This window comes from Candidozyma auris, chromosome 3, assembly GCF_003013715.1.
Source record: "Candidozyma auris chromosome 3, complete sequence".
Classification (NCBI taxonomy): Eukaryota; Fungi; Ascomycota; class Pichiomycetes; order Serinales; family Metschnikowiaceae; genus Candidozyma; species Candidozyma auris.
Genome location: NC_072814.1, coordinates 2,198,196 through 2,214,903, shown reverse-complemented (window position 1 = coordinate 2,214,903; position 16,708 = coordinate 2,198,196). Strand labels below are relative to the sequence as shown.

The 16,708-nt window shown below is 45.1% G+C and overlaps 8 protein-coding genes across 8 annotated transcripts; 4 read left to right on the top strand and 4 right to left on the bottom strand. All coding sequences in view use genetic code 12, as the record gives it.

Annotated features, from left to right (window-relative positions):
- Window positions 1–219: 219 nt before the first annotated feature.
- AAT21 (aspartate transaminase AAT2) lies at window positions 220–1,482 on the top strand (the record flags this gene model as incomplete). Its single annotated transcript, XM_029032532.2, has 1 exon — window positions 220–1,482. One exon carries the CDS (start codon window positions 220–222, stop codon window positions 1,480–1,482), a length of 1,263 nt encoding a protein of 420 aa, XP_028892847.1.
- A 669-nt stretch (window positions 1,483–2,151) lies between these two features.
- Window positions 2,152–2,684, bottom strand: RPS27 (40S ribosomal protein eS27; the record flags this gene model as incomplete). Its single annotated transcript, XM_029032533.1, has 2 exons — window positions 2,152–2,397; window positions 2,682–2,684. 2 exons carry the CDS (start codon window positions 2,682–2,684, stop codon window positions 2,152–2,154), a joined length of 249 nt encoding a protein of 82 aa, XP_028892848.1.
- A 2,202-nt stretch (window positions 2,685–4,886) lies between these two features.
- GLC7 (type 1 serine/threonine-protein phosphatase catalytic subunit GLC7) lies at window positions 4,887–5,873 on the bottom strand (the record flags this gene model as incomplete). The annotated part of the gene is made up of 1 exon (XM_029032534.2): window positions 4,887–5,873. The coding sequence occupies one exon, from the start codon at window positions 5,871–5,873 to the stop codon at window positions 4,887–4,889; it is 987 nt and encodes a 328-aa protein (XP_028892849.1).
- A 1,594-nt stretch (window positions 5,874–7,467) lies between these two features.
- On the top strand, window positions 7,468–8,049 carry CJI96_0003627 (uncharacterized protein; the record flags this gene model as incomplete). The annotated part of the gene is made up of 1 exon (XM_029032535.2): window positions 7,468–8,049. One exon carries the CDS (start codon window positions 7,468–7,470, stop codon window positions 8,047–8,049), a length of 582 nt encoding a protein of 193 aa, XP_028892850.2.
- Window positions 8,050–8,069: 20 nt separating this feature from the next.
- Window positions 8,070–8,906, bottom strand: CJI96_0003626 (Signal recognition particle receptor subunit beta; the record flags this gene model as incomplete). Its single annotated transcript, XM_029032536.2, has 1 exon — window positions 8,070–8,906. One exon carries the CDS (start codon window positions 8,904–8,906, stop codon window positions 8,070–8,072), a length of 837 nt encoding a protein of 278 aa, XP_028892851.2.
- A 194-nt stretch (window positions 8,907–9,100) lies between these two features.
- On the bottom strand, window positions 9,101–10,240 carry ARO2 (bifunctional chorismate synthase/riboflavin reductase [NAD(P)H] ARO2; the record flags this gene model as incomplete). Its single annotated transcript, XM_029032537.2, has 1 exon — window positions 9,101–10,240. The coding sequence occupies one exon, from the start codon at window positions 10,238–10,240 to the stop codon at window positions 9,101–9,103; it is 1,140 nt and encodes a 379-aa protein (XP_028892852.1).
- A 1,329-nt stretch (window positions 10,241–11,569) lies between these two features.
- CJI96_0003624 (uncharacterized protein) lies at window positions 11,570–13,312 on the top strand (the record flags this gene model as incomplete). The annotated part of the gene is made up of 1 exon (XM_029032538.2): window positions 11,570–13,312. The coding sequence occupies one exon, from the start codon at window positions 11,570–11,572 to the stop codon at window positions 13,310–13,312; it is 1,743 nt and encodes a 580-aa protein (XP_028892853.2).
- A 900-nt stretch (window positions 13,313–14,212) lies between these two features.
- Window positions 14,213–16,516, top strand: MNL1 (Mnl1p; the record flags this gene model as incomplete). The annotated part of the gene is made up of 1 exon (XM_029032539.2): window positions 14,213–16,516. The coding sequence occupies one exon, from the start codon at window positions 14,213–14,215 to the stop codon at window positions 16,514–16,516; it is 2,304 nt and encodes a 767-aa protein (XP_028892854.2).
- Window positions 16,517–16,708: the final 192 nt, after the last annotated feature.

Sequence of the window (16,708 nt, the reverse complement as noted above, 5' to 3'; positions counted from 1 at the left end):
GACAGAGGCCCTTGCCAGATTCATGCGTGTGCCGTTAAACACCGCTCGGTCCAAGGGAGGTGCCTTGGTGACCCCACCATTTTGTTCCGAGCCCGCGAGTTTCCACATATAAATGCGACTGGCACCTGAAGCTGGCTTTTCTGCCACTATTTGTCCCTGAGCACATCTCTTCATTTGCTCGTTTTCACATCCCTATTCAAACCTTTGCTAACTACCATCATGTCCAAGTACTTCACCGAGGTTAAGGAATTGCCCCCCGATCCCCTTTTCGGCTTGAAGGCAAGGTATGTTGCCGACTCGAGGCCTGATAAGGTGGACTTGGGCATTGGCGCCTACAGAGACAACAACGGCAAGCCCTGGATCTTGCCTGCCGTCAGAGAAGCAGAGAGAAAGTTGATCAATTCTGAGGGCTACAACCACGAGTACCTCTCGATTTCCGGCTACGAGCCCTTCTTGAAGGAGAGCGCCAAGGTCATTTTGGGTGAAGACTCTCCTGCCATCAAGGAAGACGCCGTGGTGTCCCAGCAGTCCTTGTCGGGAACGGGCGCTTTGCACTTGGCTGGTGCGTTCCTCAAGCAATTCTACGCTGGCAACCATACCATCTACTTGTCCAAGCCCACTTGGGCAAACCACAACCAGATTTTCACGTCGTTGGGCTTCAACGTCGAGACCTACCCTTACTGGGATGCCAAGCAGAAGAAACTTGATCTCGAGGGCTACCTTGCCACAATCAGATCCGCTCCTAGAGGCTCCATCTTCCTCTTGCACGCTTGTGCACACAATCCAACTGGCTTGGACCCTACTGCCGAGGAATGGACCCAAATCTTGAAGACTATCGCTGAACACGACCACTTGCCCTTGTTTGACTCCGCCTACCAGGGCTTCGCTTCCGGTGACTTGGAGAGGGACGCCGCCCCAATTAGAGAAGCCATCAGGTCGGGCGTCATTTCCACGCCTATTGTCATTTGCCAGTCTTTTGCTAAGAATGTCGGTATGTACGGCGAAAGAGTGGGTGCAATCCACGTTGTGTTGCCTCTCAGTGAGTCTGCAAGCATCAGAGACCCCTTGAAGCGTGCGATCAAATCGCAATTGAACAAGTTGACGAGATCTGAGATCTCCAACCCTCCAGCTTACGGTGCCAAGATTGTGGCTACCATTCTCACCGACGATTCTTTGAGAAAACAGTGGCAGGAGGACCTTATCACCATGTCGCTGAGAATCATTTCCATGAGAAAGGAGTTGAGAAGGCAATTGGAAGAATTAGGTACCCCTGGTACTTGGGATCACATCACTAACCAGACGGGTATGTTTTCCTTCACTGGCTTGACCCCAGACATGGTTGCCCGTTTGGAGAAGACCCATGGTGTTTACTTGGTCAGCTCCGGTAGAGCTTCTGTTGCCGGGTTGAACGAGAACAACGTGTCAAAGGTTGCCAAAGCTTTTGATGAGGTCATCAGACACTTCTCCAAGTCCAAGTTATAAAGAGGAGGCTTACCCAATCTACAATTGGTTATGAGGGTTCAACATTTTTTAATTTGGTATTTCTTATGTAATAGATGATATTCTAAGACAGCTAGCTAGTCAACGTAAATTCGTATTCGTTTTGGAGAGCTACGGTAATGGGTGATCCTCAAACCTATTTTGACTTTCTATACTGTATCCTAAATGATAACACGAGCTGCTTCTTGCAATCACACTTATTTCGTTCGAACTTTTTTTGGTAAGTCAATGTTTATTAGTTTTCGGGCACTATCAAATAGCCGAGTTCATTCTTGATTTGTCATACTTGGTAACTATGGACGCTTTCTGTGTTTCAAAAGCTCGAACCACTTCCACGAAACATGACGAACAAAACAGTCACCAAACTATAGTCAATATTCGCCTTTTGTAAGTAAAGAAAAGAACTTGATAAAATTGTTGATCTCGTCAGCATATCTGCTTGATATAATTGAGGTAACAGCCTTAGAGACCACCTACAGATGTCATAATTCTACTAAAAAGATAACATTGAGATTTCCAGGTGCTCTAACTACATGAAATACTATAGTCAGTCTGCAATATGGTATAACCTTCTTTAACCTGGACCTCTAAATCTACGGACAGCTTCACATTATGCATGTATATTCTTTTGATGTATTAGGTTAAAAGCGTTTACTTTCTTCTGAAAGAGCAGCCCTCGGTCAACTTGGCCTTACCACCAGTTGGGGTACACAAAACGGTGGAGCAGTTGTCGCAAGTGACGGCGGTCTGTGCGTGGGAGAAGACAGTGGTGATGTTCAAGCAGCCCTGGCACTTGACGTCCATGAAATAAGATCTTGGGCTCTGCACCAAAGTCTTCTTCTTGTGTTTCTGAGCCTCAGTGGCTGGGTTTGGGTGCAACAAGTCCTGAACTAAAACCTGATATGTTAGTATGGGGATGGGATGAAGGATAACCTAGGAAACGGCAAGGTTGATGGATTTCAAACGAGCCACCGAGGTATTACTCTAGCCTCATTATCAGCAGGTAAAGGAGAATTTCGAATATGGGCTCTTTTCAGCGGAGAAGTAGTGGTTATGATAAAATCTTCATGCCTGGCCACTTTCATCTCAGAACTTTTTGAATAACGTCGATTTATCATATCGGACAGCCGGACGGCTCGACAATGTGCTATTTCCTTGATGATCTATACGAGTTCACATACCATCTTGTGTCTATTTGGATGAGAAAGAGTTTTTACTGGGAAGAAGTGATAATTTTTTCAAGGACTGCGAAGGAGAATTTCGTGGATTATGTGCAGGTCACACCATGATTTTTGTGTGCGTTTCCTCCATGTTTCTCGCACTATGTGAGTACTGTTAGTGTGAGGATTAGTGAGGGTCTTGTATGCAAAAACTGAGGCTCGATGTGTGGCGACAGACCGCACGTGACTGTGTGACTGCTTTTATCGGCGCTGGAATCAGGAACACATCGGTGAAAGAGACTGGCTAACCAGGGAGTTTGCATACGTAGGTTGACATTTGCAACTGATTCTGAATCATGAGGGTATTTTGCTGTGTGTTGTCGTCTGTTGGTTGAGGATTCCAGCGCACTGAGAAATCACTGAGAAATGGCTGCGAAAACACGACAAGGTCAAAGGGAAGTGATGAATGTGGAAATTCAGTAGATCAAAAGCTCCTTGATGTTGAAAATTCTACATTCACTGAATATCAACTAGAATTCAAGTTGAAACTTGGTTTTATAAATCCAGTGAATTCCAATAAAGAGTTCAAGTTGAAGTTTAATTCAGTGTTGGAGGAAAGTGTCTTGAGCCTCCTCTGAGATTGAGCTTGTTTGATAAGTTACAGTTGAGAGTATTATTGAGAGAAAGGGAAGATTACAACGCGAACGATGTAGCTTGGATTAAAGTTTACGAAATTGACCTCAACGATTATTGTCGGCTGCAAAGTTATGTATGTTTGTTGTCGTACGTTTTAACTCAATTATGAAAATGATTATCTTTGAGGAGAATTCAAGAATCGAGTACAATCTCAATGATTCGATTTTTCGTAATAATCGCTTTTCTTTTTAGAACAAATGGCTTCTTTTAGTCTTCCTTCGATTTACATACAAGGGTGTTATCTAAGATGGCTCAATTCGACAATTCTACATATATGATTCAAGCCAAAGGTAGACGTTACAAATATTGTTCACCGTCGTAAAGAATATCATGAGTATACATCAGCTTTGGGTTTTATTATCCAGAGTCTGCTACTCACTCATCTCTTAGTACTCCCACATTTGATTAAAAAAGCGGCACTTGTGACTTCGAATTCCCCTAAAAAAAAAAAAAAAAAAGGGATTACTGTCTCAAAAACTTAAATCTCATTTAACTAGAGTCTTTCACGCTCTTGAGAAAGTAGTCTTGTAAAGTTTGAGGCGTTGTCGGTATCTTCACTTTAATATAAGATGACTCGCTTCCGAAAGTACATCGACAATCAAGAATAAGGTAGTTAGCCAAGTCTCATCAGAAACATGTCGTCACTTGTGGTGATTAAGCCTAGTGAACACGTCAAGAATCGTAAATTCGCTACTTCGCCATCGTAACATTTTTTGAATTAAACTAAAGAAAGAAAAAAATATCTAAAATATGGCCATCCATTCCAATCATTCTTCCACAGCAAGCAGCTTCCCGTCCTCAGAAGAGAGTCTCCGGTCCCAAAAGGAGCCAAAAGCCCTCATAAGCTTCTTTTCGCTGCGCTGCATTTACTTACTATCAAGCAACTATACAAGATAGAAACTATATAAGGTAAGCAGCATTATAATCGAGAAACAACACTGACAAGCACGATAAAATATAATCTATATGGTTGCTTACTTTTGAAAATTACGCCATCGTGCTCGTCACCACATCCTCGCCAACTATGGGATTGTGTTCGATCATTCTCGCTAATTCTATGCTGTGAACTCGCTCTTCGTTTCTTGTTTGTTAGATCACCCGTTTCGCAGCAGCCTCATGAAGATATTTACATTTGTCTCTGGCTGTCAACATAAATATTATGGCGAAGCATGAGTGGGTATGTCTTCGGGTTGTCGACATACATCAATTCAGTGAGCAGCAAACCCAACTAGCAAAACAAAAAAAAAGTGGTAATATAATCTGGCTTCGTAAAGTGGATGCATGTTAAAGAATGGACTGGATTAGTCTGGTCACCGATACCGGTGCTGAATCGGCTCGGGGCTAAAATACACGGCTTCAAAAAGATGAAAGCCACAACAGGGGAATAAAATCCTGATCTGAGGAAAGGAAATATGGGGCACCGATGGAGCGATTCCCCAAATTCGACATCGTAAAAAACATCATCAACATAATTGCAAAAAGGCGGCCATGTCTAAAGAACGCCCAAATATAGGTAATGAGACGTTTTGCTTACTTGGAGCCACGCTTTGCCTTTCTTGGAGGAGTCACCGGGCGGTTATTGCCAACGCTGTTTGGAGGGGGATACCTTGGTCTCTTGTCAGCTGGTTTTAAGATCTGGAAAGAACAGAGCAAGGACTCGTCCACGCTCATCATGGCACCGGCATTGTCAAACTCACCACAGTAGTTTGGAGCGGAGAACAATGTCACCAACTGTCTCTTAGAGAAGAACTCATAGCCGTCCTCCACCACCTGGTGAGCTCTGCATATCAAATCCATATCATGTTTTTGCAAGAATCGAGACACAACGTCGGGACCAAACGTGAAAGAAACACCACGGTCGTTCTCGGACCAGCCGGCAATGTCCTTGTCGGGATCGGACCACAATAAGTCGCAAAGCAAGCCGACGTCGGGGATGTCTGTGGGTCTCATGACTCTTCTAATTTGCTCCATCGAGTTCAAGTCGGGAGACAAACCTCCATGCATGGTGAAGATCTTCTCATCAATGATGGCGGCAATAGGCAAGCAGTTGAAGCAGTCGGTGAATGTTTTCCACAACTTGATGTTGTACCTTCTCTTGCACTCGTCGTAGAAACCATAGATACGATTGATGGAGGCGCACTCGTGGTTGCCTCTCAAGATGAAAAAGTTTTCTGGGTACTTAATCTTGTACGCCAACAAGAGGCAGATCGTCTCCAACGACTGCTTCCCTCTGTCGACGTAGTCACCAAGAAACAAGTAGTTTGCCTCTGGCGGGAAACCACCATACTCAAAGAGGCGCAATAGGTCATAATACTGGCCATGGATGTCGCCACAAATCTTGATGGGCGCCTCCAACTCCAATAAAATGGGTTGCTGGATGAAAATCTCCCTGGCTTTCGTGCACAAGTAACGAATCTCGTGCTCCAAGAGCGTCACTTGTTTACCGGGACGAGACCCTCTGACTTCCAATAATCTGTCGACAATGGAGTCGATATCTGCTTCTTGATGGTCGGCCATGATGAAATAACTATGAGTTCCGAAAAAAGCAGTAGTTTAAAATTTAGGATAAGTCCACCTTGTCTGGATGTTGGTGGAATTTGATGGAATTTGGTGGGCGGGAGAAAAAGGAGGGCTGGGAAAGACGGGAGAAAAAAAAAAAAGGCGGCGCTGGCTCTTCTTTTAGAATATTAACGTGGAAGGGAAAAAAAAAAAATAAAATACTATGCCCCGGGGGTTCTGACGTCTTTCTTTCCTCTGGTGGTTGAAAAAAGAAGAAGAAAGAAGAAGGACTTAAAACGGGTGGTGTTCTTTTTTCTGAGAAATGGGAAGGGCAAAAAAAAAAAAAAAAAACGAGATGTGTAAGATTGTATGCTGCTGTACTGTACTAGAAAAACAAAGTAGGGAAAAATTGGGCACCATATTATGACAGCGCACTTTTTTTTTGTTTTTGTCCAAGGGGGTGAACGAAGCGCGACATTTTTGCTAATCACGTGATATATATATACAAATGCATCTTTTATCAAAAGCAACAGGTTGAACGGAGCATTCAATGATTTACTCCAGGCAAGAATCCTCAATTGCGCCATCCCAAGAGCTCACATCACACGATTGTGCGTTGAAGTGGGGTTTGGGAGAGCGTGTTTGCAGCTAAGGTATTCGTCCGGATAAGAGGGGTGCGGATAAGACAGGTGCGAGATCAAACCTGAAACACTGTAGAATATTATTTGCAAGTCAAAGTGAAGGCAAAATTTCAACCACTGCTCAGTTACGTGTATTTTCATCCATCACTTCTTGAATATTGCTCTCTAAGGTTGTCCCGGAGCAACCTTTCGGTTTCGCAGCCGTGTAGCAAGCAACAGGAGCCGAGAAACACGCTTTCCTTGAGACCGAGAATGGCCGACCCCACATGCGTATTTGATTCGCCACTGAAATTTTTAAACTTTCCAATTACGACAGTTCAAAATGATTTTTTTCAACGATGAGCTCACATTCAAGAAAATCTCCTTCCCTATTAATCTTCCACTTCTTACCCCATTCTCGTGTCATGCGCTAGTATAAATCAACGTGATGTCCTTGCGGCACTCGCGACATTCGCGACATTGCTTAACTGACTCATGCTTCTCTTGTATGTAGATCACGTGCGCGCCATACTTCTACCGCCCAGTATAAACGACAAGATGCCACCAGTCAGTTACGTGAAAACGCCTCAGTATTAGGACTAAAAATAGAATTGGTCCAGTATCTCGTCTCATCCCCACTAGAGACATTCAAATAGTCTCCAACAATGGCCTTATCTTTCTGGACAAACACAAGAGATCCTATCTCCCGCTATTCCGTACCTAGGCGCGCTACTGTGGTTGCAAACTTCTATTGTCGAAAACTCACAATCGTGATGCCGTGATTGACATATATTTTTGCAAAAGACCCAGATTCAAAAATCATGATTCAGTGAGCCTGCCAATTTCAATCGAGATTCCTCGTAACATCTAGGTCATCTTCATCCTGAAACCTTATCCTCGGTTCCGCGTTCTTCCGTGCACAATGGGAACCACCCTCTCCTACTCACTCCACAAAACTTCTCTGCATACATCATCAAAACCAGCACCATCAGATGAGCCAACCGCCGTTTCCTAACGAGTACCTCAAACGACTCGTTGGCGCATCTGATCAAAAGGCCTGTGTTGTGTGTTATAAGCCAACGCAAACGGTTCTTTTGGCAGCCAACAAGGCCGACTTTTTCTATGTCTGCGCCGCTCACCTTAAGGACTCGTCGTTTGCATCTCCAGTTCACCCTGAAAAGTATACTCAATTGCTCGAAAACCGCAAAGAGAAGGAAAAGTCCTTGGTGCTGGCACGTGAAAAGGTCGAGCTCAACAAGCCGTATGCGTGGGATAAGATTGTCAGCTCCGTGAGTTGGAAATCCAAAGATAAGGATGCGAAGGACGACAAAGATAAGCCGGGAAAGGAAACATATGAGTCAATGGTGAAGAACCACGAGGCGGCCAAAAAGGAACTTGCTGAATTGAATGAGCAGATCGCCAACTTTGACTTCAAAACGTTCAAGTTGGACAAGGACATGTACAAAGGCAGGGTCAACAGCTACATCCAAACCCGAGTGAAGGCAGCTCGCCAGAAGGAGATGCAAAACCCATCATTCTTTCCTTCAGTGCCATCAGGAACACCGCAGAGGTAACAAGCGACCTCTCCTTCTTCTTACATACCGCCGTAGTTCATGGCCTTCTCGTCAAACCAATTCTGCCAGTTCTGGACCTTGTTTTTCAACGCTGAGCCGCCAAGAAACTCCATGTTTCCTTCCAAAAGTTCAAATTTGAACGCAGGAGAACTGCCCATGAGTGCTTTCCAGAACTCTCTTGTGGACTCCTCTTTCGAAAAGGCTTCCCTTTCATCATCATCGTTATCAATTCCAGAGCCTCCTCTGGCCTGTCCCGTGGCACTAAGCTCTTCCTTAACGAGTTTCGTGATCTCCTCCTCAATCATATTTTTGACCTTAAACACGGGCTTCGTGTCGAACAAGTCTTGCTTGTTAATAGCGAAAAGATAGTCTATCCCCATGGGTACCTTTTCCGTAATGCTAAGTAAGTCGTACAAAAGCTTACAAATAGTAGCCACTCTACCTTCCTGAGCAAGGCTTTGACTCGAAGAGTCAATGACAAAGATGACGCCCTTGAGATTCTTCACGGTGATGTCTTCAGTGATCAATTTCTTCATGAGCTGCGAGTACTTCAAATGACCTGGATAGTCAATGAACTGGTACTCTTTTTGAATCGCAGGATTGCTAAAGGGAATGGATATTTTGCCGACATTAGGCTCAAGCGAAGAAACCGTGCTCAATTGCTCAGCACCATCTTGCAATTTGTAAAAAAGTGACGTCTTTCCCGCTCCATTGGCACCAACCACTAAGAAGGTGGGCTTAAAATAGGGAGACCGGGATTTTCCGGTGGCTGCTTTTTTTCCCTGGAAGCTAAAAAGTACTAAAACAAGTGCAAGCCCCAAGACGGCCGTGAGAAGGATGAGCTGAACGGAATCCATGGATATGAAGTTGACAGTCTAAGGGAATGTAGACTTTTCATGTACTGCGAAAGAACACTTCTACCCCTGTACACCAATTTTGCAACCGCAAAGGACAGTCTTTATTCCCCAGGATATCAGTACAAAATTGGCATACAATAATAATCTACAGCAATCAAGTAACCTTTATCTCCTGGATTCTACCGATATTCTATTTACAGGCTTCCTTCCACAACGGAGCGGCCGTACTCACGGGCCTTCTGCATCAACAATTGGTCTACAAGCACCAACGCAGCCATCGACTCGACAATAGGGACAGCTCTAGGCGTCACCGAAGGGTCGTGTCTACCCTTTGCAGCAAGCACCCCGTCTTTACCCTCGTAAGTGGCAGTAGGCTGCTCCTGAGAGATGGTTGCAGCAGACTTGAAGGCAACAGAGAAGTAGATGTTCTCTCCGTTGGAGATACCACCTTGCACACCACCTGAGTTGTTGGTTTTCGTTCTCAATCTTTGCGAGTTGTTGCAGAAATGGAAGGGGTCGTTGTGGACAGAGCCAGGGATCCTGGTGCCGGCGAACCCTGAGCCGAATTCGAAGCCCTTTGTGGCTGGCAACGACATCATGGCGTGGGCCAAGGTGGCCTCCAACTTGTCAAAACAAGGCTCACCAAGACCAATCGGACAGTTGCGGATCACACACGTTACGACACCGCCAATGGAGTCCTTAGCATCTCTGTACTTCTCGATCACTTTGACCATCTCTTCTCTGACGGTCTCATCGGGACATCTCACGGGGCCAGCAGCATCCACCTGGTCTCTGGTGATGGTATTGAGCAAATCCTGAAACTTTTCATCCTGTGGGTTTCTGTCCATTGCCACTTCCCCAATGGAGGAGACAAAGGCAACAATCTCCACGTTGTTGGCCTTTGCGAGCACCTTCTCAGCGATAGCACCAGCGGCAACTCTGCCGATCGTCTCTCTAGCAGACGAGCGGCCACCGCCCGAAGCGCTCTTTACCCCGTACTTCTTGATGTAGGTGTAATCAGCATGAGATGGTCTGGGGTACAAGTCCATCTCCGAGTAGTCATGGGGTCTGTGGTCTTCGTTGTGCACCAACATACCAATGGGAGTACCCAAGGTCTTGCCAAACTCAGTTCCCAGCTGAATATGGACCTGGTCCTTCTCGTTTCTAGGCGTCGATAGCTTACTCTGGCCAGGTCTTCTTCGACTTAACTGAGGTTGGATATCTGCCTCTGTCAACTCCAAGCCTGGAGGACACCCGTCGACAATACAGCCCACAGACTTGCAGTGGGACTCACCGTAGGTGGTGACTCTGAAGATGTTACCAAAGGAGGACATTGGTATGGTGTAGATGAAAGGTGAAAGATTGAGGTTGAAAAATGGAGTTATGCTATTTTTTTTTCGCACCTAGATCAGATGGTGAGTCACTATGTATAGAAAAAAAAGTGATACGAGACATCGAACTACAAGAAAAAGAAGATCACAAAGGGTGCTGTCAAAGACCCATCTGGTGCATTCAGTGAACACTTCTGTACTCAACTTTTGGATATGGTATTGGCCCTGAGCTGGTCTGTTGTGAGCCTTTTGACATTTGGATGGCTGCAAGTCGCATATGACACCCCAGTGAATGTGGTGTGATGAAGGATGCCGAATACAGGCCAGAGCCACGAGAGTTTAGCTAAACAAGAATTTCAGATTCTTTTGGGTGAACACCCTTGACTTTCATTTTGGGTAGTGTCTTGCTCAGCTGATCAGAATGAGACTCTGAGAAGGTTGCCTCTTTCGTCAGAGTGTCTCTAGATTAACATGAGAATCAGCAATTAGGCTTTTAAAGGGGGATCGGAATGAACGCTACGTATTGGGCTCCCGAAGAATGCTTCCGGATCGCTCATCGGCTCGTCAATTCTCATCATGGCCATGCGCTTCACCTTAGCAGCCGTAGCAAGAATATCTTGATCAATATTGTTTGGGAAATAGGAAGCTGAACACACAGCTTACGAAGAGCCGGCGAATACTATTTCTCTTTGCCTTTACTTCTCGGTTTTTACTTCTCTTCGTTTTTTCATCTGCTTCCATACGTTAGGCTTTCGCTTTCGCACCTACGCGAATTTTGCAACCATTTCTTTCAGTCACAAATTCTCAGCGCCACTTTAAAAGTCTCGAAAAGCACCATATCAAACTTGGCGAATGCAAAATTCTGAACCGATTTACATCCGATTCAATACACCTTCCATCAATCACGTGGTTGATTTCTAAACAAACGATATGTATGCATTCTCTTACCTAAGGTTTCCTCAATCATCCTTACCTATGGTCACGAAACAAACCCCTTGACAATTACCCTCAAACAGCCAGCCAAGCAGTATATTCAGTGCCAATAGAGCCCAGACTCCTCCAATGACCTTCAATGGCCCTTGTCTTTGACTGAGTCCTCATTGTGTGACCTACCTTTGTTCACCAGACAATGCACGTAATGATGCTCGATTGGGAAAAAGGTAAACACCTGCTGGAAGTTCAGCTGGGGAACTGACGAGAACTCTGTTGATGGGGACTGAAATCTCTAAGTAACTCACTACACAAATGCTAATTTGGGCTCTAGCGTTCCTCCTAGCACGGAGTTGGGCGCAGTGGGCCACCTTCTATTCCTTCAATAGTGGGAAGGTGTACATGTTGTTGAAGAATAATGATATAGTGCCGCTCAACTTCTCAATCACTGGTTTCAACGACCTCGATAAGTACTCCTCATACTCACAACGCCAAATCGACTTACAGAGTGGACAGCAGCTAGCAGCCATCGCACTGCCTCCCAAGAACTCGACTGTGTTTCTACATAAAGACACATTGTATGCATTTACTGCCTCAGACCAGGAAAGTGACTTTGATGTTTGTGGAGATGGCGTGTTCCAGCTTTTGAGTTATGACATGACTTCAGATAATTGGGGAGCTGCGGGTGATAATATCACTTTTCAAGATGTTTCAGATATCTCCTATTACGAGGGTTCTTCAGTGTTGACCAGCCCATCTTCAGATTTTATCTACATTTATGGAGGTAGATGCTCATCCAATGGTAAAGCAACGGACAGATTACTCTCGTTCAACATGGAGACCTTCAGCTTCTCCAATATCACCACGTCTACAAAACCACACGGTTTCTATGGCGCAGCCACTCAGTGGGCACCTAATCCACAGAACTCTCTAGTTGTTGGTGGAAGATCTAACGATGGCTGGCTCAACATGTATCAGCTTGCAACTTGGAACTACGACTCTGGCTGGTCATTTCAGGCAGTCGAAAAAAATGACACCTTTAATGTAAACTCGAGAGTCAACCCATTGTTATTGCCGATGTTCTCACCGTTAACAGACAACACAACTACGACCTTTTCGAGCAACTACAGAACGAGCTCCCTAATTCTCATTGGCGGCGAGGGCTCAAAGGGTGCAGCTACGCCACAATGGGCACAATTGAAGGTGGACAAGAATACATGGGCATGGGAACCTCTTGAATCCAAAGTTGAAGTTGACCAGGTCCTTGGGGCCGCTGTACTTTACAACACCCTTGTAGTAATCAGAGGCAGCTCATCAAGCAAAAAGAAAAGAGATTCTGGATACACCGTTGAGCTTTATGATGTTAATGACAACTTTCAGCAGGTCAAGTCGTTGGCAGACAACACTGCAAAATCCGAAAGCTCGAACGGACCAAGCACAACCACTACGCAGAAGGCACTTATTGGAACATTAGTCCCAGTTGCAGCAATTGCTGTGGTATCAGCCGTCGGTATATTCCTTTGGAAACGCAAGAACTCAAACGCTCCAGAACATGAAAGTGTTCTCGACGCTTTCGACTACCAGCTTGGCCATTTCCGCACACGCTCAGACATCCCCATAGACATTCCCCACCCGGATTACCATCCTCGCTTATCGACTAGCAGTGAGTCAACTTTGGAGGCAGCCTCCATAGACTCTTGGGTCAAGAAAAGACAAGAATTCGATGCCAAGAGGCAGCGCACAGTAAGAAGGCACAGTATCTTGGGGCTGAACGAGACTCTTAGCACCGACTCCCCTGAAGAAGTGAATGACGAAATCTCTGAGAATCATGATAGACCAGAAATGACCCAAGTTCATTCTAGGCCAGCTGTGCCAGCTCGTGTACACCAGCTACGAAAGAGCTTCTCATACACCAACACACCGCCACAACTGCCGAATCTTAAAAAAGCGGCGCAAAAAGGTGGCTACATGGGAATACCTGAGCCATCAAAGGAGGAAGATAGAGACGATAGCTCGTCCTGTGACGAGGCAATGGATGTTCAGGTGCTTGTGAGCTCAAAGCGGAAAAGTGTGCTTCGGGTAGTGAACCCTGACCAACAGAGCCAGGACTCGAACTCTATAAGGCAGAGAACGCCTTCAGAGTAATGTAATAGTATAGGAATTCAAATAAATTGTAAAATATTGATATCGTCAAAACGACCGACAGGACATCCTTTCGTAATCGGTTTCAGATCTTCTCACGGAACCTCAAAACAGCTAAGTAAGGTAACTACAAGATGAGAGTGTTGCGGTTACCTCGCCGGAATCGCAATTTGCAGCCATTCCGTCTTCGGAACCACCACTTCTCAACGACAACCGGTAATGACTCGAAGATCTTTAAGAGCTCCCATATCGTCACTACGGACTCCATTCATTAAACTTCTTCAAACCAAATCACCAAGGTGAGACATTCAAGCTTTTGTTTCACCAGCCACAGCGAAATGGTGAATTGCACCGTACCGAAGGCACCTACTATTGAAAATAGCATCCTTCAATTTGTTCAAAATTCACATACAGCAAAATTTGTGGCCTTCAATTGCCTCATATTCACTTACCCTTTTCCTGCTTTGCTTAACTTGTAAATCTCATATTGTGGCCAAACTCAAACTATTCCTGCCTGTTCCGTGGTACCCTGCGTTCCCGAATCGCCGACAGAATTATCACTTCCGCATCCAAGACTCCGATAATATTCTGTTTGTTTCTCTTTCTTCTGACTCTTTCGATTGTATCCGAATATTGAATACTTCTCTCCTTCTAGTCTTTTTTTTGTTCTTTTTTTTTATCATACCACCTGATTAATATATCGGTTTGAGTCGTCAGTTCCTGCACTATCACCTCGTTATACAATACCTTCCTGTTGACTACTGGCTTTCATAATTGTGCTTACGTTCCGTGCACTTTTATACCAAATTTTCATGCTCTTGTAGCCGCCATATCCAGTTTGACTAACCACATTCTGTCGCCGAAGATCGAACCCGAGTCTCGCCAATATCAATTCCTTACGCCATGAGCGGCAACCTGGGCTCTCCTGAGGGCATGATCTACGAAGACCATTTCGATGCACACAATCAGCCGAGGAAAGTTCCCTCAGCTGACAGCTTTGCTGCTCACCTTGACTCGAAGCAAAACTTAGACCCACAACATCAAAAATCAAACATCTCACTGGACCCGAAAATGGGGAGAGCTTTCCGAGATTCTGATGTCAACGGCACCATCGCTGCATTTCCACAGGTCCCCGACTCAGGCTTTGTTTTCCTGTTAGAAAATCCTTCGCTGGATTTGATGAATTGGGATCTTCCTGGAGCATTCAAAGCGGACGAGATGGACATGGACCAGTCCCCTGGCTTTGACAACGGCATGTTTGTGGACTCCAACAGCGGCCTCCCCGAGTCCGCAAAACAAGAAGATGGCTCACTTATGCACTTCATCAAAGAGGACGACAACCTTGGTCTGAGATTCATAACAGATTCCGCCAAGCGAGATGAGTCAAACAGTGATTTTGTCCCTGGTCTTCTAGACGGCAAACCTCAGCATAATTTCAGCATGTCCCAACTATCTACAATAAGCAACCACTCATCAATACCCACTAATTTTGACGACCGTGCGGCTGCACACTTCGATCTAGATCATGGGTCCGTGAGTAATGATTATGGTGAACTCGGTACGAAAAGGTTTGACGGTGACAATCGCTCTCCTACCGGGATTAACCCAGCAACAGCATTCGGAAATCAAGTTTCTAGTCACGAATTTCAACATGAGCAGCGAGCCATGGACTCGCTTGGCGTCCAGTACCACACTCCAGAAACTGAAGTTCCGAACCACCCTAGATCCCGCAGAAATACCCAAAGTCATAGAGCATCGTTTCTGGCCGTCAATGCAGACTTTCTGCCTTTGACAACTACCACATCACTCACACCGTCAATGAATTCTATGTATTCAGCGCAAGCATCATTTTTTTCCGCTAATCAATTTAATCGTTCGCTGTTTGACCAGCCTCCATCGCTGATTCATCGCCCGTCTTTTGATATATACCCACGCGGACGTGTGTCGCTCGATAGCCAAGGCTCAAGTGTCAATCCGCCTTCCCGGAACCCTCGTTCATTCTCTAGTTATATCCCTTTCATGGGCGAGCGTGACAGAGAGAGGAAGCAGCGATCTCTGCCTGAGTGGGATCAGCAGCATCAGCAACAGCAACAACAACAGCAACATGTGGCACATCAATCGCGTCATCTTATAAGAAGCATTTTTAAGTCAAATAATGAACCTCCGGGGGAGGAACCAGCACCGTTTCTAGCCGATGTTCTTGTCGATCCCGATGCGGATGACAGCAATTTTGCTAATCCGGAAGATAATCCAGTGCCAGCGAAAAAAGCAAAGCGAACGCGTATGAACTTGTTTAATCGCTTCAAGACTGGTAAGAATCAGCCACTAGAATCTCAGCACGAACTCGTGAAGCATGAAAGCCATAGTTCAGTGGCATCCAGCGAAAGAGATGACAGCTCTCATCAGAATTCCATAGTCCAACACTCACTACAAAACTCTGTCAAGACAGGAAACTCATCTAATCTGGGTAATGTCCAGATTTCTGATTCTCAGCCACCACAAGAACCAGACTATGCATCATTATTTGAGAATATGGGCAAAAGGCGCCTTGGTGGAATGAAGAACAAGAAGCCTGTTAAACAGGAGTCTGACTCTAATATCACTTCATCTGTTTCTGCTACAGAAAAATCATCATTGAACCAACTCAATCGCCTGAGCAACGAGCACTCCGCAGATTCACGTCTGGCAAGAAGCATATCACTATCACAACACTCTTCTTTAACAGAAGAAAGTCACGCAGCCGGTCCCACTCCATCACTGTCTTCATTTGCCAGTGCATCAAAACGTATACTTGGACTGAGACTTTTGAAGAAAAAGGCTCAACAATCCAAAGATTCAGCACAATCAGACGTCGTGGAGATTGATCTCGAATCCCTCGACCTTCCGCCTGATACCGAAATCATACCAACTAATCCCAAAGGCCGTACTAGGGGAAGAAAGGAAGACAAAGCTGCCGACTTGGTGGACCTGTCCAAGATATTTGTTTGCACGTATTGCCTGAGAAGATTCAAAAGACAAGAGCACCTTAAAAGGCACTTTAGATCTCTTCACACAGCAGAAAAACCTTACGAGTGTCCCAAATGCCTGAAGAAGTTTAGCAGGACAGATAATCTCAATCAGCACTTGAAGGTACACAAACAAGAAGAGGAAGAAGAGGCGGCGCGAGCAGTTGGTAGGACTATAATTAAGGAAGAAGATGAGATGTGACAGAGTTCTACTGAAAGAGAATGTTAGATCGAAAAGTTCACATAATTTGCCCAAAATGTTTAATACCTATAAAGTTCAAGCAATGGCGAATGTTACACGAGAAAGAATGAAATGCCAATAGTTTCTTTTGAAATGAAATAAGAAGGAAGGTTTAAAATACAATAGATGTTTTGAAAAGGAAAAAGAAATGCA